General features: G+C 36.2%; 1 protein-coding gene across 7 annotated transcripts in view; it reads right to left on the minus strand.

Annotated features, from left to right (window-relative positions):
* Window positions 1-26,436, minus strand: part of SMC6 (structural maintenance of chromosomes 6) — a 114,754-nt gene that overhangs the window by 1,456 nt on the left and 86,862 nt on the right. For all 7 annotated transcript variants that reach the window (XM_077152135.1, XM_077152139.1, XM_077152134.1 and 4 more), the window contains exons 21-25: window positions 19,750-19,887; window positions 18,651-18,796; window positions 14,578-14,703; window positions 11,513-11,618; window positions 2,965-3,117 (exon numbers count right to left, since the gene is read on the minus strand). In XM_077152135.1, the coding sequence (XP_077008250.1) occupies window positions 2,965-3,117; window positions 11,513-11,618; window positions 14,578-14,703; window positions 18,651-18,796; window positions 19,750-19,887 (669 nt within the window). The remainder of the gene's footprint in view (window positions 1-2,964; window positions 3,118-11,512; window positions 11,619-14,577; window positions 14,704-18,650; window positions 18,797-19,749; window positions 19,888-26,436) is intronic.

The following is a 26,436-nucleotide window of genomic DNA, read 5'->3' on the forward strand; positions in this document are numbered from 1 at the left end:
TAAATGTATCTTCTGGTAATTTCTACAAAGTAGTTTTATGTATAAACCCCTCTCTCAAGGATACCTGCTAATCAAAATAACCAGAAAATATTCAGAAGATGGAACTAAATATTACAGAATGAATTTAATTTCAACAGTGATGGTTAATCACTGAGGATGATGGTAACCACAGTGGACAATCTCATACTTATGAAGGCTCTCAAATCTCCCTCTCCAATTAAGGCATTTTAACACTCCACAGCCCCACTGCTGCTGCCTTCTTTCTACATTTGTATACAATAAACCAGTTCGAGTTTACAGACTAATTTACTCACTGAATCTTTAAAATTGAGTGAATCTGCATACATCAGTGTACAGAAAAAGAACTACTCTGCTTAATTATAATAGGCTTTGAAATTACATGAATTAAATCTTGTGCTTACAGTTTTTGGTTAAATAACACAAAAAGAAAAACAATCAAAGTACCCTTCTTTGAACACTCCTGGAAACTGAAGCATAGCCAAGTGAGAACACGTGTTCCTGAGGGTCAGTTGGAAACGGCCCGTGGCAGAAGAGCACGGGATCCAGGGCCGACAGGACACCTGAGTCCACTGTGCCACCCAACGGCTCTCACTCGACAGGCCTACCAGGTGCAACTGTAAAGAAGCTGATAACGACGACGAGAACGTGCCCAAAACAAACGCTGCCCTTCCACAGCAACTGAGTGGGGAGGCCTGCCACTTCACAACACTGCTATGGCACCGAAGAACACTCATTTGCTTCCTTTGGAGTAGCTCAGAACTTGGGGACATTCCTCTGAATAATCTTAAAAGGGGAAAATCCCATTCTGAGAAGCTCTAAATTTCCAAAACTGAAAGATGCTGTTCGGAATTAAATTTGACAAAGAAGGTGGACAATTACACTGCACAGTGGCATTTTGGATAAATACATGGCATGGAAAGAGTGATCTCTTACCATTGTGAATCAGCTTTGAAATCAATTGTCAAGAATTTCTGGCCCATGTCAGCAACAGTTTATCAGGAAAAAATGACAGTGCATGATTATACAACACTAACTTAGAAATATAAATTCTGATTCCCGCACAACATTTGCTAAATATTTATTATAGGCTAAGCATTAGGAAGTACAAAGCTGAATAAATTACAGCCATAACCTCAAAAAGGTTAGGGTTAGGGTTAGGGTTAGGGGCTGGTAGGAGATTCCAGTAGGGAAGCAGCCACTGGAATGGGAGATCACTGGTCCAGTGTAAGCTAATGTAAGGTGGCGTCGGAGGAGCTCTGAGAAATCTGTACTGCCCCTCTGACAGTGGATGGGGGTCATATTTGAACCTAGTCTTAAAAGATGAAGCTGGAATATGACCGAACAATGAGAAAGGAGCCTATGGGCAGAGGCGCGGGCGCGGGGGCGAAAGGAGGAGGCGTGGCAGGTCTGCAAAGTCACGGACAGCTCAGAGCAGCTGAAGAGGAGGCACATGACAAACACAGAAGGATCCTAAAGGTTCTCTACAGAACTGAACCTTTAGTCACTGAACAGCTAGTCACTGAAGGGTTTAAAGCAGGCGTCTGACCACAGGTTTATTTCAGAAATAAACCTGGAAAAATGGTGGAGGAAGAAACAGACTGGGGTCTGAGAGCACGGACGGGAAGCTATGATACCAGGCAGGAGGTGAGGAAGAGGAGATGACAGGTAAGAAAGTTTCAGAAAGGGAGGAGGAGAGGATAAAACTTAATGAGGGAGCAAAAAGGAAGCATCACAGATTTTGAAGTGATTGGGTTGGTAAATGACAGTTCACCCTTAATCTAAGTAGGGGATTCAGGAAACAAAAGAAGCTTTGAGAAGATAAATTCAGTCTCTGACATGCTCAATCTGTCTGCTAGATGATGCCCAGCGGGTAGGTGGGCATACGGGGCTTGAGCTCAGAGAGAGATGCCAGGATGAGTTACTTCCTGGGGACCATGTGAGTCTGTGCATGGAGGGTGGGGTGGGCAGGGCACAGAATCCAGGAGAATCAGCCACTATACAGAAAAACCCAGAAGACCCCAGTTACTTAAGGACAAGAAAATCTGAGCAGACAGCTTAGCAGACTGAGAACAAAGAGGAGAAGACAGGAGAATGAGGAAAGAGGAAATGGAAGATGGCAAGAAAAGGCATTTTAAGAAATGGAGGATAGGTCTGTGGAGCCAATTTTATTTCAGAGAAATAAGTAAGAAAAAGCACTCATTTCTGATCTTTACTAAACAGGCTTTGCTGAAGCAATGTAGTTTAAAACCAGATTAGAATGGATTTAGGAACGAGGCATGAAGAAGCTAACAATGAGGGGCTAACGTGTGAAGTTTACCAGGTGCTACAGCACAGAGAGGGCATTGCACGTAGGACCTCATCTGAACCTACACCACCCTACAAGGTAGGAAATATTAATAGCCTCATTTTACAGATGAAGAAAATAAAACCCACAGAGGATAAATCCTTTACCCAAAGTCATCTGGGTGGTTGATGGCAATAACTAGGTCTTCAAGCCTAGATCTTTTCACTTCAAAGTCAGATGCTCTTGCTCGCTCGTATATAAACCCTTCCTCTTAAAGGTGTGGCTGTGAAGGGAAGGAGGGAATGAAGGGCAGCTACAGCTCAGTGAACTGGTTGAACTGATTACACTTGCATTAAAACGGAAGAGCCTGAACAGGTTTATAGGTTAATGGAGATAAACTGAGGAAGAGACTGAAGGAGAGCGAGAGTATCTAATGGAAAGTAAGGATATCCACAGTAGGAGAAAGGAATGGAATCCAAGACAGGGTCTCTGGGAGAGTACCAGAATGCTTTAGCTTTTTTTCACACACCTCACCACAGATGTAAGTGTCAGGGTAGGATCTTTTCTGTTTGGATAAAACTAAAGGAACAGTTACTTCTTTTCAAACATACATTTCAAACAAACAAACAAAATGTATGGAATTTAAATTTAAACAATACCATGTAGACATCAAACTCATCCAGGCATCTGAAAGGGGATTCAGCAATGGACCACAGAGAAAGGATGAAGCAAACTGTGGAAAAAGACCGTTCACCTCCAGATAAGGCTCTCATGTCATTGAAAGCAGCTCTATTTCCCTCTCCAGGCTGAACCTTGAATACAATGATTTAACAAGGAACAAATAAGTAAACATAGAAAAAGTCATGTTAAATTCTTTACAATACAGTTTGGCTAATATTAAGAAGAATGGGCCCAGTTGGTTTTTCCTTTTTAAAGGCAAAAATGAAATCATTTAGTGAAATGGAAGTGTCATCTATCCGACTTAAAATATTTTACAATGAAAGAGTGGGCAATATAATGACGTTGCTGATGTTTTTTTAAGTTTATTACAAGAGAATCAAATTGAAAACTTTTCTCATCATAGCTGAATCTAACATAAAAAAACTCCAAAGGCATAAACATTAGTGATCAAAAATAAGTTAATTTAAACTAGCCCTTTTGCAGCTGTTAAGAGTTCAAAGGCTTACAAAAGCTGAGTTAATCTTCTGTTACTGGAATCACAGTGACATCTAGTGGTCACAGCAGCTTTACAAGAATTACTGAATGGCACAAGGACACAGGAGCCAATTCCAAGAGGCTCACATAGGCCAGAAAATGACCGCAACCAGGACTGAACACAGTTTATTTTAAAAATATGCATGTTACAATGACAACTTCTTAAAAAACAAAAAACACAACTCAACTAAATAAGGACTCACGGGAACAAAAAAAGAGTAGAGATTAATAATTTTTTTCACGTTATTTCCTGGCAATACAGAATATAACATTAGAAGATCCTATTTTTTGACACAATTCCAGATATACATATGTAGCTACAAGGAAAAAACAGAGCACTAACCAGTTTTATATCATGAGCAGAAATATCTCAAATGTTTGCAATTTAGTATCTGAAAAACTATGTAGCTCTCAAGTGAACATTATTTTTTCAGGTTCTAAGGGTTATAAATATTCTGAATTTTTAAAAATATACAATGAAATTTTGTTATTTTTTAACAAAAAAATCTGAAATCTTCTATGAAAACTCAAATGTAAAAGCAATATTAATTTAAGTAGCAAAAAGCTAAACCAAACAAGCAAAAATCCTAAAAGCAAGAACTAAGAATAAATACCAGGATGCAATGCCTTATTCCAAAACTGCACTTGACACACAGCTAGAGAATGAAGCCCCAGATAAACTGTGGAGACCTCAAGTCTACCCTAATCTATTAGGTACTATCACGGGACTTCCCTTATAAGACCACTTAAAGATCCTTAAGGTAAGAATGCTCCTTTGTTGCCTTCTGCAGTTAGCCCTGGGGATAAATTATTCAAATACGACCAATGCTTTCTTCCATCTTCGTTTCTAGGAAAGTATAATTTATATATGGTAAAGAGCATTAAGGTTAAGTACACAGCTCAGATATCTTTTACACCCACCCATACCCGGGACACACACTCAGGCGCAGACCTGCCTCTCGGGCATCTCAGCAGAGCCCTGTCCTTGCCCAGCCAACATGGGTCTCACTGCCCTCAAAGGTCAGTACTATTCTGGTCTCAACCACCAGACACTGGTTTTAACCGTATTTTGAACTTCATGTGGACATACACACACTCTTTTGTGTATGTACTCTACATGAATATACAATATGTAATATTCTGGGCCTGGCTTCTTTTTTAGGGGTGGGATGGGGCTGTATGGTACGGGAATGGAACCCAGGTCTCCTGCGTGGAAGGCCAGCATTCTGCCTTTTAGTATCTGAAAAATTATGTAGCTCTCAAGTGATCATTATTTTTTCAGGTTCTAAGGGTTATAAATATTCTGAATTTTTTTTTAATATACAATGGGATTTTTTTTTAAACAAAAAATCTGAATCTTCTATGAAAACTCCTGCACCCTTCCTTGCATGGCTTCCTTCACTCACCTGTCAGTGAAATTCATCTATGTTGTTTTGTGTTCTTTTATTCTTCTCAGTATCCTATTACGCAAAAATACCATATTTTGATTTACCTATTCACTTGTGGGTAGATATTTAGGTTGCTCAGTTTTGGGCTATTCTGGATAAAGTTCCTATGCATATTATCAGATGTTATCTTTTTTTTGTAGATCTAAGTACTCATTTCTCTTGGGTTTATCCCCAAGAGTGGGGAACAATGCCAGACAGATTCACAGATTAGTTCTATCAAATGAGAACACCACATTTGCACCAACACAGGATGATGTCAGTACTGCTAACTTCAGCCACCCTAATAGGGTATGGCAGTAACTTATTGTAGCATAAACTTGTGTTTCTCCAAAGGCTAACAATTCTGAGTACTTTTTCATGTGGTTATTTGCCATTTGGATATCTTAATTGATGAAGTTTCTTTTGACCATTTTTAAATGAGTTGTCTTTTTAATTACAGTCAGTTCTTTAAATATTCTGCATGAGGCCATTATTGAATATATGCTTTGGAAAAATCTATTCCCAGTTTGTAGCTTAACAGTCGTTTAATGTTTATGAATGAACAGAAATTCTTAATTTTAACAAAGTGAAAGTTATCAATCTTTTGGGCAGTTTTTGTGTCCTGTTTGGAAAATCGCTGTGAAAGAAAATGAAGATATTCTCTTTTCTTCTAGAAGCTTTATTTTATTGTTTTACATTGAATTCTAATTACATTTTGAATATGATATGAGATAGGGGTCAAAGTATACTGGTTTACTCGCTTGTTATTTTTCTTTTTACCAAAAAGATACCTAATTTGATGTAACACCATTGTAAAAACTAGTTCACAATGGGCTCTGTGCTATAAACCAGACAATATAGCTGTGTCAGTCTCTGGACTCTTCATTGTGTTTCTCTGGTCTGTGTGTCCCTGCTTATGCCAATAAATCAATCTTTTTTTAAATTATTTTTTATTGTGAAAAATAATATATATATATATATATATATATATATATACAAGAAAGCAAGAAATTGCAAAGGACACCACAACAATTAGTTACAGAACAGATTCCAAAGTTTGGTATGGGTTAGTTTATTTCAAGTTTTTCCTTCTGGCTGCTCCAAGACACTGGAGACTAAAAGAAATATCAATACATCTGTTAAATCCTATCTTCTCTGTTATGATTCCACCTTCCCCTTTGACCCTTCTCCCACTCCTTAGGGGTACATGGGCTATGCCCATTCTAACCTTTTCATGTTTGAAAGGGCTGTTGATATAATTCTTATTCAATAATGCTGGGTAAGAGGTTTTTGATGCTTTCCATGGAGATGTGACTCACCCAATTGTGGGTGGCAACTTCTGATGAGATGGTTTCCATGGACATGTGTCTCCACCCATACAAGGTGGAGTTGCTTACTGGAGCCCTTTAAGAGGGAACAATTCTGGAAAAGGCTTTCGAGCCCACACAGCCAGAGACCTTTGGAGATGAAGAAGAATCACCCCAGGGTGGCTTCAGGAAACAAGAAGCCTGGAGAGAAAGCTAGCAGTCTTTGCCATGTGCCCTTTCAGTTGAGAAAAACCCCAAACTCATCAGCCTTTCTTGGGCAAAGGCTGGTGCCTCAATTTGGACATTTTCATAGCCTTGCCTTAATTTGGACATTTTCATGGCCTTAGAACTGTAAACTTGCAGTTTAATAAACTCCCCCTTGGAAAAGCAGCTCTGTTTCTGGTGTATTGTATTCTCGCAGCTTGAACACTTGAGGTTTCGCAAACCATGATAATTAGTAACATCTCTCGTATCAGAGTAGCCTCTGGGCTCTATTTGATCTCTCTTCGCCACTGATACCTTATTTGCTACAATTCTTTCCCCTCTTGGTCAGGAAGCCATTGTCAATCACACAGTACCAGAGAGGCTTTCATCCCTGGATGTCGTATCCCATGTAGAGGGGAAAGTAATGGTTTTACTTGCAGAGTCGGGCTTAGAGAGAGAGGCCACATCTGAGCAATAAAAGAGGTCCTCTGGAAGTAACTCTTAGGTATAACCATAGGTACATTTCTCTGCTTCATCAATAAGCTTCACAAGAGCAAGCCTCAAGATTAAGGGCTCGGCCTATTAACGTTGGAGTCCCTAATGTCTGAGACAGTATCAGAGGTTTCTCTGGCCATAGAGTTTGATAGTTCCATATTTTTAATCCCATCCCTCAAGGGACTTAGCCAATACTTTTTTTTCCCTTTTTCGCCAATACTTTTTAATTATCTGCTTAAATACTCTGGGATGGATCGGCATTACACTAAACTATAAAAGGTTACAAACCCTCATTCCCATACTATGTTCCCTGTATTTGAGTCGTTTTAAACCATCTATCCAGACTGGTTTAATTAGTTTATGTGCTACAGAAAATTTAAGTTTTGGACAAAATAAACCTCTCTTCCTTTAGTCTCCTAGTGTAGGGGAAGTTCTAAAATACGGACAATGTCCTCCTCACTCCTGAATTCTGCTTTACTTTACATGCAAGATGGAGATAGTTCCTATCTCCAATTGAAGCCTGATTAATTTTTCAGTGTCTTTAATAGATGCTGAGTGAATACACAGTATTTAATAATTATTGCTTTAGAATAAGTTTAGGTATCAACTAGTGTTCCTCAAACTAATTTAGCTATCCTGGGACCTTTGCATTTTTATATCCACTTTAGAATCAGTTTGTCAATTTCCACAAGAGCCTCACAAAGATACCAACTGGGATTGCCCCATATCCAGAGATCAATTTGGCAAGAACTGAAGCCATTATATCAAACCTTCCGAGTCTGTGAACATGGTACAGCACTCATGAAGGATTTTTAAACATTTCTATCAGATGCAAATGTTCAAAAAATGATCCTGGTGATGAATCTGATTGTACACCATGCATAGAATGTATGTTAAGATTTATTGATAAAAATATTTAAAAAACAAAAACAAAGAATTTCTGTCAGCAATGTTTTGAAGTTTTCAGTGTAAATGTCAGATTTACTTTCATTTCACTTTTCCATGTTATTACATAAATTTTGTTTCCCAATTATTTCTTGGTAATACATATAAATCAAATTTTTTGTATATCAACTTTGTATCTTAGTGAAAGTGCTAAGTTAATTTGTGACTTTTGATCATTTTTAGATCCTTTTGGACTTTACACACACAATTATATTCTGTATAATGACAGTTTTACTTTATTTCCAATCTTTTTCTAGACTGACTGGCTTGGAAAGGACATTTAGTAAAGTAATACATAGAAGTGGTGACAGCAGATATCCTTGTCTTATTCCCAGACTTGAAGGAAAGTGTTTAATGTTTCAATATTAAGGATAATGTTTGCTGTAAGCTTTTCATATATTCCCTTCATCAATTTAACGATGTTTCTTTCTAACATTTGCTCAATTTTTTTGTTTTATTAGAGAACATGTACATTTATAGAACCATCATGCATAAAAAACAGAATACCCATACAGCATCCTACTGTCAACACTTTGTACTGGCGTGGAATATTTGTTATAATGATAGCATTTTTTTAATTTAGGGTTCAATGTTTGCGTAGTGACATGGAGTTTTAAAAAATTTTTATTCTATCACTCTATATACAATCTAATATTTCCCTGTTTTAATCATATTCAGCTATCTATTTCACTGTTATTAAACCATTCACAATGTTGTGTTACCATTACCAAAACATTTCCATCATTCCAAACGGGAATCCTGCACATTAAGTGCTAACTTCCCTATCCCCACACTGTTCCTTGGAAACCTATATTCTCTGACTCTATGAGTTTACTTATTCTAGTTGTTTCAAAACAGTGAGCTCATACAATATTTGTCCTTTGGTGTCTGGCTTATTTTAATCAATATAATGTCTGCAAGGTTCATCTATGCTGTCACACGTGTCAGGACTTCATTCCTTTTTTTTTAAACATGGGCAGGCACCGGGAATCGAACCCGGGTCCTCTGGCATGGCAGGTGAGCATTCTTGCCTGCTGAGCTACTGTGGCCCAGGACTTCATTCCTTTTGACGACCAAGTTATATTCTATGTATGCATATAACACATTTGGTTTACAACCATGAAATATGCTGCTATGAACATCAGTGTGCAAATATCTGTTTGAATCCCTGCTTTCAATTCTTTTGTGTATTTAAGTAGTACTGAGACTGCTGGGTCATACAGTAATTCTAATCTTAGCTTCCTGCGGAACCACCTGTCTTCCATAGCACTACACCATTTTACATTGCCACCATAAATGAATGGATTCTCCTATTTCTCCACATCCTCTTCAACACTTGTTATTTTGCATTTTTAAAATAACAATGACTCAATGGGTATGATATGGTATCTTTTCATGATTTTGATACACATTTCTGTCCCTAGTGGCTAATGACACTGAGCATCTTTTCAAGTGCTTTCTGACCATGAACTTGTGTATATTCTTTGGAGAGATGTCTATTCAAGTGTTTTGCCCATTTTTCAATTGGGTTGTTGGTCTTTTTGCTAAGTTGAAGGATCTCTTTATATATTCTGGATATTAAAACCTTTATCAGATATGTTGTTTTGAAATATTTTCTCCCACTGTGTACATTGTGGTTTTACTTTCATGTTAAAAAAAACCATGAGGTACAAAGCCTTTCAATTTTGATGAGGTTGCATTTATATATTTTTCCTTTGTGCTTTTGCTCTGGTTGTAAAGTGTAAGGATGCGTTGCCTAACACAGGGTCCTGAAGATGCTTCTCTATATTTTCTTACAGGAGTTGATAGTTCTAGTTCTTATACTAAAGTTTTTTATTCATTTTTAGTTGATTTCAGTACATGGTGTGAAGTAGGGCCATCCTTTTTAGCAAATGGAGATCTAGCTTACTCAGCAACATTTATTAACAAGACTTTTCTTTTCCAATCGAGTGGTCTTTCCCCCTTATCAAAAATCAGTTGGCCATAAATGTGAAGGCTGATTTCTGAGCTCTCAATTCTGTGCCATCGGTTGATGTCTGTCTTTGTGCCAGTACCAAGCTGTTTTGATTACTATAGTTTTGTAATAAGTTTTAAGATCAGGAATGTGTGAGTCTTTCAACATCACAAATCTTTTCCAAGGAGGCTTTAGCTATTCGGAGCCCCTTATCCTTCCATATAAATTGGGTGATTAGCTGCTTTCCACTTCTACAAAGAAAGCTGTTCAAATTTCTATGGGATTGCACTGAATATGTAAATTGCTTTGGGTAGGATTGACACCTAAAAAATGTTTAGATGAAAAGGAATAATCTTCCATTTATTTAAGTCTTCTTTGATTTCTTCTAGCAATATTTAGTAGTTTTCTGTGTACAAGTCCTTTACATCCTTGGTTAGATTTATTCCTAGATATTTGATTCTCTTAAGTTGCTACTGTGAATGGAGTTTTATTCTTGATTTCTTCTGATTGTTCATTGCTCGTATTCAGAAATACTGATATTGGGGTGTCAATCTTGTACCCCGCCACTTTGCTGAATTCATTTATTAGCTCTAGGAGCTTTGTTGTAGATTTTTCAGTACTTTTTGTATATAGGATCATATTAACTGCAAAATAGGGAAAGTTTACTTCTTCCTTTCCAATCTGGATGCTATTTTCTTTTTCTTGACTATTTGCTCTGGCCAGCACTTACAGTACAATGTTGAAAAACAGTGGGGCCGTGGGCATCCTTGTCTTGTTCCCCATCTCAAGAGAGGAAAGCTTGTTGATTTCTACAGCTAGCTGGTTGGCATTTTGATGAGGACTGTGTTGAATCTATAGCTCAATTTTGGGAGGACTGGAAATTTTTTGAGGACTGAAATACTGAGTTTTCTGGTGCACAAACAATACCTTTCTCCATTCATTTAGATATTCTTTAATTTCTCAATAATGTTTTAGGTTTTCATTGTTCAGGTCTTGCACATCTTTTGTTAGAAAATACCTATTTTTTTTCTGATGCCATTAGAAATGGTATAATTTAAATCTTAATTTCTGATTGTTGCTGATATGAAAAATATAATCCATTTTTTTACATTGGTTATATCATGCAAACTTAAATTCATCATAGAATTTTTAATGCCATATACCTCATTCCCTCTTTTAATGCATTTGACTCTCAAAGAATCCACTGCCACTGCCTAGACCCCATAAAGTTGGGTGCAGTAACTTGCTCTATTCAAAAGAGTCCGTATCTAGAAACAATTACATGGGGTGGAACATCCTTTGAGATATCCATTTTCGGCTTAAGTGAAATAACAGACTATGGATTTTTTACAATGACCCACATAATTTGAAAAGCCACATCAATTTAAAAAGTGAATCAGTAAGTGGGAAGAGAAGGTAAACACTTGCGACTTATAATAAAATCCCTAATCATCATTATAACAAAACAGTTGGGTTGTCTGAGAGGGAAAAAAAAAACATAACAAGATAATTTTCAACACTCCAGCAAAGACTATCCTTAACTTAAAAGTAAGTCCTTTTGTATTCCAAAGACAACAGGTTAAAACTTAACGTGGTTCATCAAAAGAAAAGAAACAGCTAACTTTCCTACAATTATGATGCAAAGAGTTAATATACTTACTGATATAGTAAGAGTTTCATTTTTGTGGTCAAAATTCATTTTTCCACAATAGGCCCGCTGAGATAATAAATTGTCGAAGTACAATTTGCACCTTAAGGTCAAACATCTTGAAATAAAGAAATTAGGCACATTAAAGAAAAAAGTACAGAGCCACATATCAATATGAGGTAAGCATGTGAGAAGACTAGCCAAAAATATGCCAATATTAACCCTGATTGCCCATTTAATTGGTAGTATTTTGGGTCAAATTATTCCCTGTGCATATTTCTATTCCTTATATATGTCCACATTTCTACCAGCTCATTTACTTTTATAATAACTATCTATAAAACGAATAAGATGTCATCCCACATTTAATTAACTCCATTTACATTAGTCAGTCAAAAGGAATGTGTAAGTCATCAACTCATTTATATAAGGCATTACACCAGCACAGGACACGAATCTTGTCCTTGACAGGCTTCAACTCCAGGGGGGACAAGATAAGTGGACTGACCGCCTGTTCCTGCGTCTTGTCTCCTCGACCGTCTTAAGAGTGAACAGAAGGGTAAGGACAATCTCTAGTTCCTTCTGTACCTATACACCTTATGAACTGTCTGGTACAACGTCAACTCCATAATTCCTTCTCTATTTACTTTAAGGAAGGACTTTCTCTTACTCAATTATTCACTTAGTTACCTATCTTTCTATTTATCAGTACAGGCTCACAGATTCCTATTTGATTCATTGTGTTATCATCCATTACTATACTAATTATTTACTTTGGGCCTTCAGTTGTCCAGGATTTTGTAGTTCAAGGTAGCTCCTGGGTTGATTTATCATGAACCCACTTTTGTCTGTTTATTTGTTTTCATTACTTTCTGGCATAGCAAGTGGCTTATCTTATGCCATCCCTGCCCAGCTCGGGAATCAGAGGAGCCGTGGTCCCTTTTAATGGGGACTGGGGTCTAGAACATAAGATCTGGGTGACAGGTGACTGGATAGTTTTCATAACATCTTTGCTCCTTAACGAGCTTAAGGCTTATTCACTTCTTCAGAGCCACTATCATGTTATTCCTTTCCCTTCCAAATCCCTCCCCTTCAGTTTTTAAACCACAGTAAATTCCCACACTAGAAAATACTGATATCCTTGAGGGTTTTTTTTTAATTTTTATTTTTTGCTGCCACAGCAATCACTTTTAACTTGTTTTCTGAACTTTTCATTACATTTGAAACATGGAGGAATGCTCTCAGCTCCCACTAAATCTCATAATAAAGGCTTTAACTTTTCTTTCTTTCAATTCTAATAATGTATTTTTCAGTTGCACCCATTCATTGGATGTCTAGGAGACTGTCCGCATAAAAAGGCAGGTTTCTCCAGGGTAAAGGGATGACCCTCACCATGCTCTGAAGACTAGGGAAACAAAACGACACATCAGTGATGAAGGACCTTACCAACTCTAAGACCAATCTATCGCAGAATACATTTTAAATAAAAATGTTCTGGATACTGATAAAAACAAATTTTATTTCTGCTTCTGGAAAATAAGGAAGGGATAATAGGAATTGAATTTGCTCTTCTGCCCAAAGAACTACAAAACTTGGAAAAATATATGAAAGAAGAGCTTTCAAACTCTGGATATCAGAGAGCTCAGGGCAATGATCTCTGAAAGATGAGAAAAACTGAGATGAGCTCCAAGACTGTCCGACCTTACTACTTAAGGAAAGAGTGAGGGGGAGTGGAAACTCAGGTGGAGTCTGACAGTTTTCCTGCTGGAGAAGTCAGAGCTGGAGGTCCAAGAAGACCAAAGTTCACAAGGCAGAGGACAAGACAGGAGAAAATTGCAGAGAGAGGACTCTGGAGCCGCCACAGCAGGTCCTGCCTGAGTCTGCAGCTGAGAACCGATCATTCTATGTGTGTGAGGACAGTGCTTGTTGACACAGGGAAAGAAACCACTGAAAGAAGGGGAATAATCTCTCAAGCTCACAGAGATCAGGAATAGTTCATGTCCCCACTGTCTAGAATGGAAAAACCTCATACTTCACAAAGTAACAGAGTACTCAGAGGAGTATTGCTTCAGACAGGAAAAAAATAGCCCTTACCTAAAGTCAGCACTGGTTCCACATCTGATCAAGCTTAAAAATCAACCTCAAATGGTTAAAAACGAATACTGTCTGAATGACACACCTGGAAAACTGAAATACATCTCAAAAATTCACCAAGTGTGTAGTTTTTAAAGAATATAGTAAAATGTGCAAAACCTATTTCTCTATGGCTTTATCTAAATTTCCCTGTATGTATTTTATTTATATGGTCTTAGATGGCAGAGTTTTGAGTATAAAGACAGTTAAGAAGCATGTCACCAAGGGAATGCCACTGGGGGTGGGGATGGGGACTGAGAATTAGAGGCTAAGTGCGAGGGTCTGGGTATATCAAAGAGCCATCTCTTCTGTGAAGGGTCTTCTGGTCAATTTCTGTTGCTTATGCTTTTAGTTGGGGTTATCTACCCATGTGGGTCTGCCCGTCTATGAGTACATTTACAGTATCCAGTTTCCCGGATCCAATAATCATTCATTCAGCAATATATGTCAAGTTCCTATTATATTTCAGGCACAATTTTAGGCACTGAAGCTATAGCAGGAACAGAATTTCTGAATTCAATGAGCTACACCAATTTAGTAGATCACAGTAAATCAACTGAGATACTGTCTGAACAGGGACTTCCCAAAATTCATATGCTTTAAGGAGATGCAACGCTCAAAGGTAAGAGGCTACATCAGAATCAACGAGCTTTCATCCAAAGGACCTATTTAAGCTGAGACTGAACATCCCATGAGTTTCCTAGTAAAGGATATCTAACAGAATGAAAATGTTAGATTAGCTTGTCACAAGGGTCCTATCAAACTCAGAATTCTCTGATTACAGTAATGCTAAGTATTAGCTGGAAAACCAAGTACTGCCAGTTCCATCAACAACGGAATCACAAAAAACCTCTTTTAATTTTGTTATTTATAAAGGATATTGTGAAAACAAAGGAAACATACAAGTATATAATATGTGGTAATTATTTTCTTAAGTCACTTACCTTCTAAATTGCTGATATGTTTTGTATCTATGGGTCATTATTTCTTCAAGTAACTTAATAAACCTTTTTAGAGTTCTTACTTTATTATCCAGATCAAGATAGGTCTCTCTCGCTTCTTGGTATTGCCTATTTAATGAATAAAATATCCCATAAAAACACCATTCAAAAGAAACATAAAAAAAGTACAATCACAAACATATTTAAATGAGGTAGACCAGGTCGAGCAGTAAATAGCAGCTCCCAGAAATCTCCGACCAAAATACATTCGCAGAGTGGGAGTGCTGGTCTGAATGGGAATAACCACGAGTAGGGCTAGGAAAGAACAAAGTCTACGCCTGGTGAAGGCAGGGAAAGTATACAAGGGATGGCACACCTCAGAAAATGCCAGCAAATGTACACCTCAAAGCAAGGGATCAACACCGGAAGGCAAGAGATCTCTCCCTTAGTGACAGATGCCAATGACAGAATAGGGGAATGCGGGGTTGGCATCAGAATCCCTTCTGCCTGAATAAAAAATAAGAACAAAGAAGAAGAGAAGGTATGGCTATTACTATCATGGAGAGCAACAGTCTGCTGCTAAGGTGAGACAGCAAAAATCCTGAGAAACAAATGATAAAAGGCAATCTTGGTGGAGGTTTCCTTCCCACAGCTACTCCTGATTCTCCTTCAATAACCAGTCCAGTATAATCCAACTTTAAAAAATGAACTAAAAGACCGTATCTATCCACACATAGACATTTATGGAAAAAGAGGTTTAAAAGAGCTGCAAAACTCTCCTATAGACAAAGAAAACCTAAAAGAATAGTGGTGCCATAAAGCACATGAACAATGCTTTAATGAACACCACGAATTAAAAAGAAAAAAAAATCACGAGGTAAGTGTTACCAGGAAGGAATAACTCAAAGCAAAAATAAAAAGTCAAAGAATGGATAGGTAAACAACAGAAGACGATAATCCGACAAGAGGAAGTGGTGACATCAGAACTTGCAGAACCCAAGGAGAAAAGGCAGACAAAATATAAATACAGGTAAGAAGACTAGAAGGTACATAGAGACAAAGAGAAAACATATTAAAGAACAGAGAAAACAGAAACAAAAGCACACAAAATCTTAAAAAACCACACACACAAAATGGCTAGACAAAATAATAACTAAAGGTGATAAATAATATCCAACATATGTATAGTCGAAGACTTCAAAAAAGGAAACGACAAGCACATTAAATATGTGATCCTAAACTGGATCCTATTCTGGAGGAAAGACATCGAGAAGTGACAAAACTCCAATCAGACTGTAGATTTTATCGACGTTAAAATTCCTGCATTGTATAATTGTATCATGGAATGTAAAAGAATACTTTTGTCCTTAGGAAATACAGGCTGAAATGCTAAGAGGTAAAAGCATCATGATACAGGCAACCTACTCTCAAAATGATGAGGGGAAAAAAGTAAAATATGTGTGTAAACAAATCTATGTGTATGGATAAACTAAATACGTATAGTATTCAGTAATGTTTAGAGCCTTAATATTTGTAATAATGTAATATAAGTATATGTCAATTAAATCCAGGCAGTTTCTCTACCCAAAGTATTAATTCAGATGGGAAAATTCATTAGGACTGAAATTTTGTTTGAGTCCCAGGTGCTTCATAAATTATGAATATTTGATAACAGATAGGAAGAGAAATATATCATCAGTGTGATTCTTACAGCACGAAATTAGTTTTGCACAGAGAAATGAATGTAGTTTTTTTCAGGGTAATTTCATTAAATTACTAGAATTAGAAAATACATTATAAAGCCACAATAACTAAAACAGCATACTTTTTAATATCAGTATGTGAATCTACAATTATCTCAAAAACTAGTTTAATTTAAAAAAGAGTAAGTCTATAAACACATGAAAATTAATGAAATAATTTAATGAAATTAAAATGTAAAAAACCACGAAACTAATAAAATTAGAAGATGAGTGGATTCTTTTGTAGTCTTAGAGTGGAGAAGACTTTTAAAATTAGTTCAAAATCTCTTGGCCATAAATGAAAAAGTGAACAATTAATACATAAAAATTTCTGTATAATAAAAAACACATGACAAACTATTAAAAAAACATGACAAACTGAAGGAAAAAACTTGTGACTCACTTCTTAAAATTTGATCTCTTTAAATACATGAAGACCCTTAGTAACCAGTAAGAAAAAAATTCATGGAAAAATTAAAAAGTACATGAGAAGTTCACAGAAAAAAATATATAAATGGTCCTTAAGACACAGAAAGATGTTCAACCTCATTCAATATAAAAGAAACGCAAAGTAAAACTCCATGAAGATATCTGCTTTTGGGAAACATATCAATGAGCTAAATAAATCTAAAAGTATCACACAGTTTAGTCTGTGGGGGGGCAGGTACTCCAACACACGACTGATCTCAGTGCAAATAAGGACAGTCCCAGAATGGAGAACTTGGGAAGATGGAGTTTATCCTGTGGCTAAACCTGCACATACATAAGGTGACAACGCATAGAGTAATTCACTGTTTGCTAACATTTGCAAAAGCAAAAGAACAGATAAAAATCAACTATCCATCAACGACAGATGATTAAATACTGTGAAACTGTAAAAAGCAATGAGGAAACTCATCTCCAAAATATATCATTAAATTAAAGAAAACAATAGTAAAACAGCTTTTTTGGTGTGCCACCTTTTGTATTCGCTGAGGATGAAAAAGAAAACATATTCTTATCACCTTGCCTTTGAATAAAGAAACACTGAATACATATTTAATAAGTTAATAAAATAAAAGGAAAAGAAAGAAGGGATAGGAATAATGAGAAGAGAGAGGAAGTGAAGCTTTTCATTATTGCAATATTATATTGTTTTTATTTTTAAAACACATGATGTGTTATTTGTCTCAAACAAAATATTTCTCTTGCTATTTTGATGTCTCTTCCCATTGTTTTCCAGTGTTTTTTTTTTTTTTTTTTTTTTTTTTTTTTTTTTTTTAAAGAGAGAGGGAGGAAAGGAAGGAAAGACAGAGAAGGAAGGAAGGATGGAAGGAAGAAAGGGAAACATTTTTAAACATTTTCTTGTTTTATTATATTTTGTTTGTTTGTTTGTTTTTTACATGGGCTGGGGCCGGGAATCGAACCGGGGTCCTCCGGCACGGCAGGCAAGCACTCTTGCCCGCTGAGCCACCGCGGCCCGCCCCTGTTTTCCAGTGTTTTTGAAAGTAGAATTGAGATCACTCCTATTCCCAGACATGTTTAAGACAAGAATTCTTCATCAAAAATTTCCCACTGTAATGTAATGATACTCCTATTACTGCACACTATTTTGAATTTTTCCATGTTATAAATAATGATGCAATAGACACCTGATCACAAATACTGAAATTTATGAAGGCTTTTGAAATATACTACCTAAAATGCTTTCCAAAAAGACCTCATAATACCTAACTTACTGTGTTTACTATTTATTCTTTTATTATGATTTCATTTAACCTTCAAAACAACCCTGTAAAAAAAGTCCTGTAAATATACCCATTTTATAAATGAGAAAATTAAGGTTTGGAGAGATGAGATAAATTTGCTAAAATCACACAATTAGGTAGTGGTAGAATTAAATTCAAACCCAGGCACTCATACTTCAGAACCTGTGCTCTCACTGTAGTACAGTGCTTCCATTTTTAGTGGCAAATATGAAAGATCCATTTCACTAAAACCTCACTGACAATGAGTATTAGTATTTTTTTTCCTTTTATTCAATCTAATGGATTTGAAAAATGGTTTTTAATCGGTTTGATTTTCATTTCTTTGATTACTTGTGAAGCTGGACATTCCCATGTCAACATGTCTTAACAGCTTAAAAATGCTGTTAATATTCAAATGCCATGCCGATGAGTACTGTAGTAATTCAAAAGGAAAAAAAGCTATTGTTTATTTTTAATTACACATATAAAAAAAGTTCAATTAGAACTATCTGCCATAACACTTCATCCAACTTCCAGATTTATGTAACATTTATTATTTATGCCTGGATAATATATATGAATGTTATAATAAAGTAGAAATACATACCTCATTATTTCCTCTCGATCTCCATGACTAGCATGTTCTGCCTGTATCTTTTGTCTTAATCGATTAATTTCTTTGTCTAGAATTGATGCAGATTTTTTTACTTCTATCCGCTCTGGGCAGATTTGTCTTGCTTGTGACATTTTCTCCTAAGATAACAGATATTAAGTATCTTTAAAATTCTTCTTTGATAAATCAATTCATTGTAATACTTGTGCCAAAACATGCAAAGTAAAATTCTGAATTTACGATTATATATGAAATTTAATGTCAATGTTATTTTTCTAGGTTTATATTGAGGACACAGGTCTAAGTCAAATCTTCAAAAGAAAATTGCAGTACTGTGTACAAGCTAATTAACCATCAAATCTCTCCAACTTTCTAGTGAAATAAATTTCAAGTAGTGGTTATAAAAAGTTTGACATAGTTTTCTGAGGTCGAGTATAGCTTTCCATTAGTGTTTAGATTAAACACTTATGGTATTAAAAAACACAAAGACCCTCATATTTGTAAATGATTAAAGCACTCAAAGCACTTTAATACATTATACTTATTTTATCTTCACAACATTCAGTATCATAAGTCTAAAACAGAAAAAGCAATGGATTACAGAGTTCAAATCACTTTTCATAAAATATACAAGAGCAAAGTTGGACTTCATCTCCTATAGTTAAGGCAAGGCTGCCTTCAACTCCCTTTTCTCTGACGACAGGGCTGCTGCTCTGTGGTGAACAATGAACGGCACCGAGGAGGAGCTGAAACGCAGTCCACACTTCAGCTGCTTGGAGGAAAGGGCACCTCTGTCCGACAGAAAGTGGCTATCTGCCTGCCCAGCAGGGCTAAGGAGCAACCTCGGCCAAGAGGGGCGCCGTTTTCCAACCACTTGGAGCACCGTGCGTGACTGCCGCAGCACGCTCTACAGCCCTCTTCATATCATCGCCCCACTCTCATAAGCCTCTCAGGTGATGATCTACTGAGCCATAGGAACATGTATTTAGACAACTTTTCTAATTTGGAAACATGTCTTTTAGGAAAACACACATTAATAATCACAGCTAAAGTTGTAAACAAAAGAAAGAGAAAGAAAAAAATGGTGCATAACCTCCAGTTCTTTCTCTTTCATATCCAGTTCTCGTTTCTTTTTATTTAAGGTATCCAAGTGCTCTTTCTGCTTATCTTCATAATGCTGCTTTCCTCGTTTCTGGTTATCCACTTCAGAGTCAGCAAGGTTCAATTCATCCTGTTTGAATAAAGCCAAAATAATCCATAAAGAAAAGATTGTTCAAAGTAAAACAAACAAAAAAACCCACCAGCATAGATATGAAACTAATTAACAACTCTATAATCAGACATGATTATGTTTCTTGAAGAATTCATAACCATGTGTATGAAAAATGAGCATTCTCAAAAAACTAAGACATCACCTTATGTTCAAATTCTAATTTGAAGTCCTATGATGCTTTCAAATACTTTTGGTAAACTACATGGTTTTTGTTTTGGGAAACCACTTCAGCCTGAAAGGACTTAAAATAATGCAAGTAGTGGATACCTGGAGGTCACCAACAGAAATAATTTTTAAAAAGATAGGCTGGGATAGAGGAGGAAAGAATGCAAAGAAATATAAAATTGGCATTTAGTCATTATTTCTGGAGGTATAGCTTCACAATTTTAGTTGCAGAACTAGCTGTGAAGAAAGCTTTTCTAAGGTCACTTTTAAAATAAATTTAGTATACTAGGTAAAGATACATGCTGTAATGTACGCAACCACTTAAAAAAATAAAATAAGAAGTGCAGCCAAAAAGCTAGCAGAAGACATAATAATGGAACATTTAAAATTATTTGGTTCCAAAAGTAGGAAATAAGAAAAATTGGAAGAAACTGGAACAAGTAAAATGATGACAGACATAAACCCACCATATTATTAATAATCATATTAAATGGAAACTGACTACAGATTCTAATTAAAAGGCATGTATTGTAAGATTGGATTAAAAAAGGAAAAGCGTTTACAAGTAAAACATTTTAAAGCCAGAGAGACTGAAGTTAAAAATGTAGGAGAATTTGACACTCGCACAGTGATCCTGACAAATGTCGGTGTGGCAATGACAGCATCAGACAGGACAAGGAATGTGACCAGAGGTAAGAAAGGACATTTCATAGCAATAAGAGGGTCAAATTCCCAAGAAAATCTAACTATCTTGAAAACACACACATCTCATAACAGACACGAAGCAAAAAAGTGAAGGACTAAAGGGAGAAACAGACAAATCCACAGTCATCGCTTGAGACTTTAAAACCACCCCTCAGTAAATAATAGGATACGTCAACAAAAAATTCATTAACTAGAGAAGACTTCAACAGTATAAATCAATTGGATCTAAGTGATATAATTTATAAAGTACTAACAAAAGGACAGAACATATTCAAGTGCACATGAAACATTCACCAGGATAAACCAAATGCAAGGTCATAAAGTCATAATATATTTCACAAAACACTGAAATCATTCAAAAGTTGTTTTCTACCAACCATGGAATTAAATTATAAATCAATCACAAAATGGTATCTAAATACTCCCTAAATATTTGTAAATTAAACAAAACACTTCTAAATAAAGCAATTTCAAATATAAACTCATGAGAGAAATTAGAATATATTTTGAATGAATGATACTGAAAACACAATATATAAAAAATTTGGGGATACAGCTAAAGAAGTTAGGGTTGGAAGAGAGTACGCTCAGTCGAAAAACAGTACCCTCAAGAAACTACAAAATAAAGAGCAAATTAAGCACAAAGTAAGTAGACCAAAATTAAAGCAGAGATCAACAGACAAGCAATAGAAAAAGATCATAGAAAAAGGTTGTTTTTTTGAAGGAGTTAGAAAATGGACAAACCTCTAGCAAGACTTATGAAAAGGGGAGAAAACATCACCGCTACTGGGAGTGAGGGTGAAGCATCACCACAGACAGCAAGGGGCTGCCAAGGTCAAATCACCAACTTGCGTACCATCAAATTTAAAACTGTGCATAAAATGTCCTAATTCCTTGAAAAACAAGAACTTTCTGAATATGACTTAAGAAGAAATAGAACACATGAATAACTCTGTACTTGGCAAAAAAATTAAGTGATAATTGACATTCTTTTCACAAAAAAAACACTGAGAGCCCCATGGATTCACTGGTGAATTCTACCAAACACTTGAAGAACAACTAATACCTAGCAAAAACTCTTTCAAAAAATAGAAGAAAAGAATACTTTCCGACTTATTTTATATGGCCAGCATTAGTCTGATATCTTTGGTTTTTGGTTATACAATAAAAAAGATATTACTGACAAAAATGACCCACAAAGCTAGGTACAATTTTTGTTTTTTAATTAACAAATAGAACACAGCAATTTATAAAAAGGATAATATATCTTGACTAAGTGAGTTTATCACAGGAATATGTGTTTGGCTGAACATTTAAAAATCTGCTACCATTATCACTATATGGAAATAAAATCATATGACCACCTCATCGGATGCAGACTTCATTTGACAAAATTCAAAATGCATTCATGAAAACAAATCACACTAACGCAGGAATAAAAGTATGAAAATAGTATCAATGGAAGACCAACAGCTAGCCATACACTTCGTGATGAAATACTCAATGACTCTTTTAATTGTGAAATATAACATCTACACAAAAAAGCAACAAATTTCGAAGTACATTTTAACAAGCAGTTATAGAACAACTTCAAAGTCTGGCATGGGTTATAGTTCCACAATTTCAGGTTTTTCTTTCTAGCTGGTCCAAGACACTGGAGACTAAAAAGAAATATCAGTATAATGATTCAGTAGTCATACCCACTTACTAAATCCTAATTTCTTGGTTATAACTCCCCCTTCTCCTTATTTTTAGCGATGTTTTAGTATTGCCCATTCTAACTTTTATCGTGTTGAAAAGGGTGCCAACAATTTGGGACAAGGGGATGGAACTGGTTGACGTTCTTGGAGAGACTAACGCCTCTGAGTTTCAGGATTTACCTGGCCCAGGAATTATTCTGAAAGTTGTAGGTCTCTGGAAAGTACCTGGTGTGTACAACTTTCGTAGATCTCTGATAGGGCCCTGGGTGTTCTTTAAGATTAACAAGAATAATGTTGGTTGGGGTTTGGTGAACCATGGCAATTAGCTGAAGTTTGCAGTATGAACAGCCTCCAGAATATCCTCTCGACCCTATCCAAACTCTCTTAGCCACGGACAACTTATTTTGTTACACTTCTTGTCCCCTTTTGGTCAAGAAGGCATTATCGATCCCATGATGCCAGGGCCCAGCTCATCCTTGGGAGTCATGTTCCAATAGAGGGAAAGGGAACAATTCTACTTGCAGAGTCGGGCTTAGAGAGAAGCCACATCGGAGCAACAAAAGAGGTTTTCTGGAGGTAACTCTTAGGTACAATTATAGTAGGCTGAGCTTCTCTACTACAGAAATAAGTTTCATAAGAGCAAGCATCAAGATCAAGGTGTGCTGGTTTGAAAGGACCTATGTACCCTATAAAAGCCATATTTTAATCCTAATCCCATTTTGTAAAGGCAGCCATTTCTTCTAATCCCTATCCAGTACTGTATGTTTGAATCTGTAATTAGGATCATCTCCCTGGAGATGTGGCTCAATCAAGAATGGTTGTTAAGCTGGATTGGGGGAGATGTGTCTCCATCTATTTGGGTGGGTCTTGATTAGTTTACTGGAATTGTATAAAAGAGGAAACATTCTGGAGAAAGTGAGAGATTTGGAGAGAGCAGAGAATGCTGCAGCACCACAAAGCAGAGAATCCACCAGTCAGCGACCTTTGGAGATGAAGAAGGAAAATGCCTCCTGGGGAGCTTCATGAAACAGAAGCCAGGAAAGGAAGTTAGCAGATGACGCCACGTTCGCCATGTGTGCTTCCAACTGAGAGCGAAGCCCTGACCGTGTATGCCATGTCCCTTCTCACTTGAGAGAGAAACCCTGAACTTCACCGACCTTCCTGAACCAAGGTATCTTTCCCTGGATGCCTTAGATTGAATATTTCTATAGACTTGTTTTAATTGGGACATTTTCTTGGCCTTAGAACTGTAAACTACCAACTTATTAAATTCCCCTTTCTAAAAACCGTTCATTTTTGGTATATTGCATTCAGGCAGCTAGCAAACTAGAACACAAGGACTTGGCCTATTTTAACTTGAGAGTCCCTAGTATTTGAGAGAATATCAGGGGTTTCCCAGGTAGAAAAGTTTAATGGTTTCACAGTTTTTTCTCACATGCTTCCAAGGCTTTGCAGCATTTAGGATATACATATTGTACAATTCCACTAATACAGAACATCCAGAACAAGCACAGAAACAGAAAGTAGATTAGTTGTTGCCATTGGCTGAGGGCAGAAGAGAACAGGGAATGACAGCTAATTGGTATGGATGTTTTTTTCAGCTGATCAAAGTATTGTAAAATTGATCATGGATGTGCACTCATTTGTAAATAGGACCTGAGTCAGGGTAGGCCTTAATCCAATGATTGGATTCCTTAGATTTCAGAGAAAGCATGGTCCTGCCAACATCTTGATTTCAGATTTCCAGGCTCCAAAACTGTCAGACAGCAAACTCTACTGTGGTTTGAGCCAACCCCTCTGTGGTATCTGTTACAGCAGTCTTGGCAAAGAAAGGCAACAAGAGCCATTAGACCTAAACGCTTCAGCTCATCAGAAGACATCACTGGGCTCAAGCCGAGGCACAGCATAATCAAAGTGCTGCAAGCTCATGAAAATGATCCAGTCTACAAAAGCAGCAAGAAAAAAATGACATTTCCTACAGAGAAATAATAATCTAGTAAAGGGCTGACTTCTCATTAGAAACAATGGAGGCCAGGAAATATAGAAGCATTATCTGCAAAGCGTTGAAAGAGGAAAACCAAAATTCTGTAGCCATCAAAAATGTCCAATATTAAAGGTGAAATAAATATATTTTCAGATAACAGAAATCTTAAAGAATTTGTAATCAGCAGACCTATACTATGAGAAGTGCCAAAACAATTTCTTAAGGCTAAAGGGAAATAATAATACCAGCTGGCTATATGAATCCTTGGGAAAGAATTATGAATGGAAGTGGTAAACGCAAAAGGTTATTTTGCATTTTTTTCTCTTGACTTTAAAATACATATAGTAATACTGAATCTCTTATGGGGGTTACAGTGAAGGTAAATGTAACACATGTAAAAATTGTAGCATAAAGGACAGGGAAAGATATACACTCATATAACTCTAGTATTTGTACTTAAAGTGGTACAATATTAACTGTAAGCGGAAAGTAAAATTAAGGTTGTATATGGTAATCCCTAGAGCAACTTCTAAAAAATAATTCAAAAGAACATTTAAGCTAAGACAAAAATAAAAAGAGAAGCCCGAGAAGTATGCAAGTATTATCAATAATAATAAAGCAAGAAAATAGGAAGAAAAACATTAGGAAAAAATACTAAAAGAGCAGACCAGAAATAAACCATATTCGTTAATGAACTAACTCTACAATTAGAAGGCAGAGGTTTGTCAGGGTGAATTTTAAAAAACAAGACCCAACTACGCGCTGTTTACAGGAGATGGTGCACATATAAACACACAGACGGCTGAAGGTAAATGAAGGCAACACACAAACACTAAGCCCAATAAGGCTTATGTACAACACCCGATAAAACATATGCTAAGACAAAAAGCATTACCTGAGATAAGGGACATTTCATAAAAGGATCCATTCATCAAGATGATGTATGAAACACACCTGTGCATGTACCTCTTTAGCGCTTCAAAATACAAAAGGAAAAATCTCCAAAATTATAGGCGGAAAATAGACAATCATAGTTGGAATTTTAATAGCATTCTCTTCCCTAGCTACAGAACAGCCTGACCACCCCCCCCCAAAAAAAAATCAGCAAAAATAAATGGTCTAAACAATGCTACCGACCAAAATGACTTAATGTTAACTTATGTAACAGAATGCATATTCTGTTCAGGTGCATATGATATGCTTTACAGAATAGAGCAAACTCTAGGGCATAAAATGATTCTCATAAAGTTCAGAAAGACTGAAAACATAAGAATATGTTCTGTCCACCTGTAATTAAATTAGAAATCAGTAACTAACTAGGAAATCCCCAATACAAGAAAAATTAATAGACTTCTAACTAATCCACAGTACAAAGAATTCACAAAGAAAATTTGAACATATGTTGAACTGAACAATAAAGAAAATAAAACACTAATGTGTGAGCAGTAACTAATGCATAGCTAGCTTATAGGGAAATTTATAACTTTAAATACTAATGTTAAAAAGGATGTCAAAAATAAAATGAACTGAGTTCCCATCATTAAAAATTAGAAAGCAAATCAAATACAAGGTAAGCAGTATGAAGGAAGTAATAATAAAGATAAAAGCAGAAATCAAGGGACTAGAAAATAAACACAGAATAAATTAATAGAACACTCAGTTTATTCTTTGAAAAGGTCAATAAAATTTATAAGCCTTCAGCTAGAATGAATGATCAGTATCAAAAATGAAGTAGGAGCCATTACTTCAAATACTGGACATCAAAATTTGACACTGTGTCAAAAATGTGACCACTTAGGTCAAATAGTAAATTACTTAAAGTAATTTTAATCAAATTACCAGTGTTGACCTAGAAGAATAGCTCAGTATCAACTAAATAAACAGCATTCATACGCAAAAAATTTCTCAAGGAAACCCCAGGTCAAATTGCTTCATTGAGGAATTCTATTAAGC

Source organism: Tamandua tetradactyla, chromosome 3 (assembly GCF_023851605.1).
Source record: "Tamandua tetradactyla isolate mTamTet1 chromosome 3, mTamTet1.pri, whole genome shotgun sequence".
Classification (NCBI taxonomy): Eukaryota; Metazoa; Chordata; class Mammalia; order Pilosa; family Myrmecophagidae; genus Tamandua; species Tamandua tetradactyla.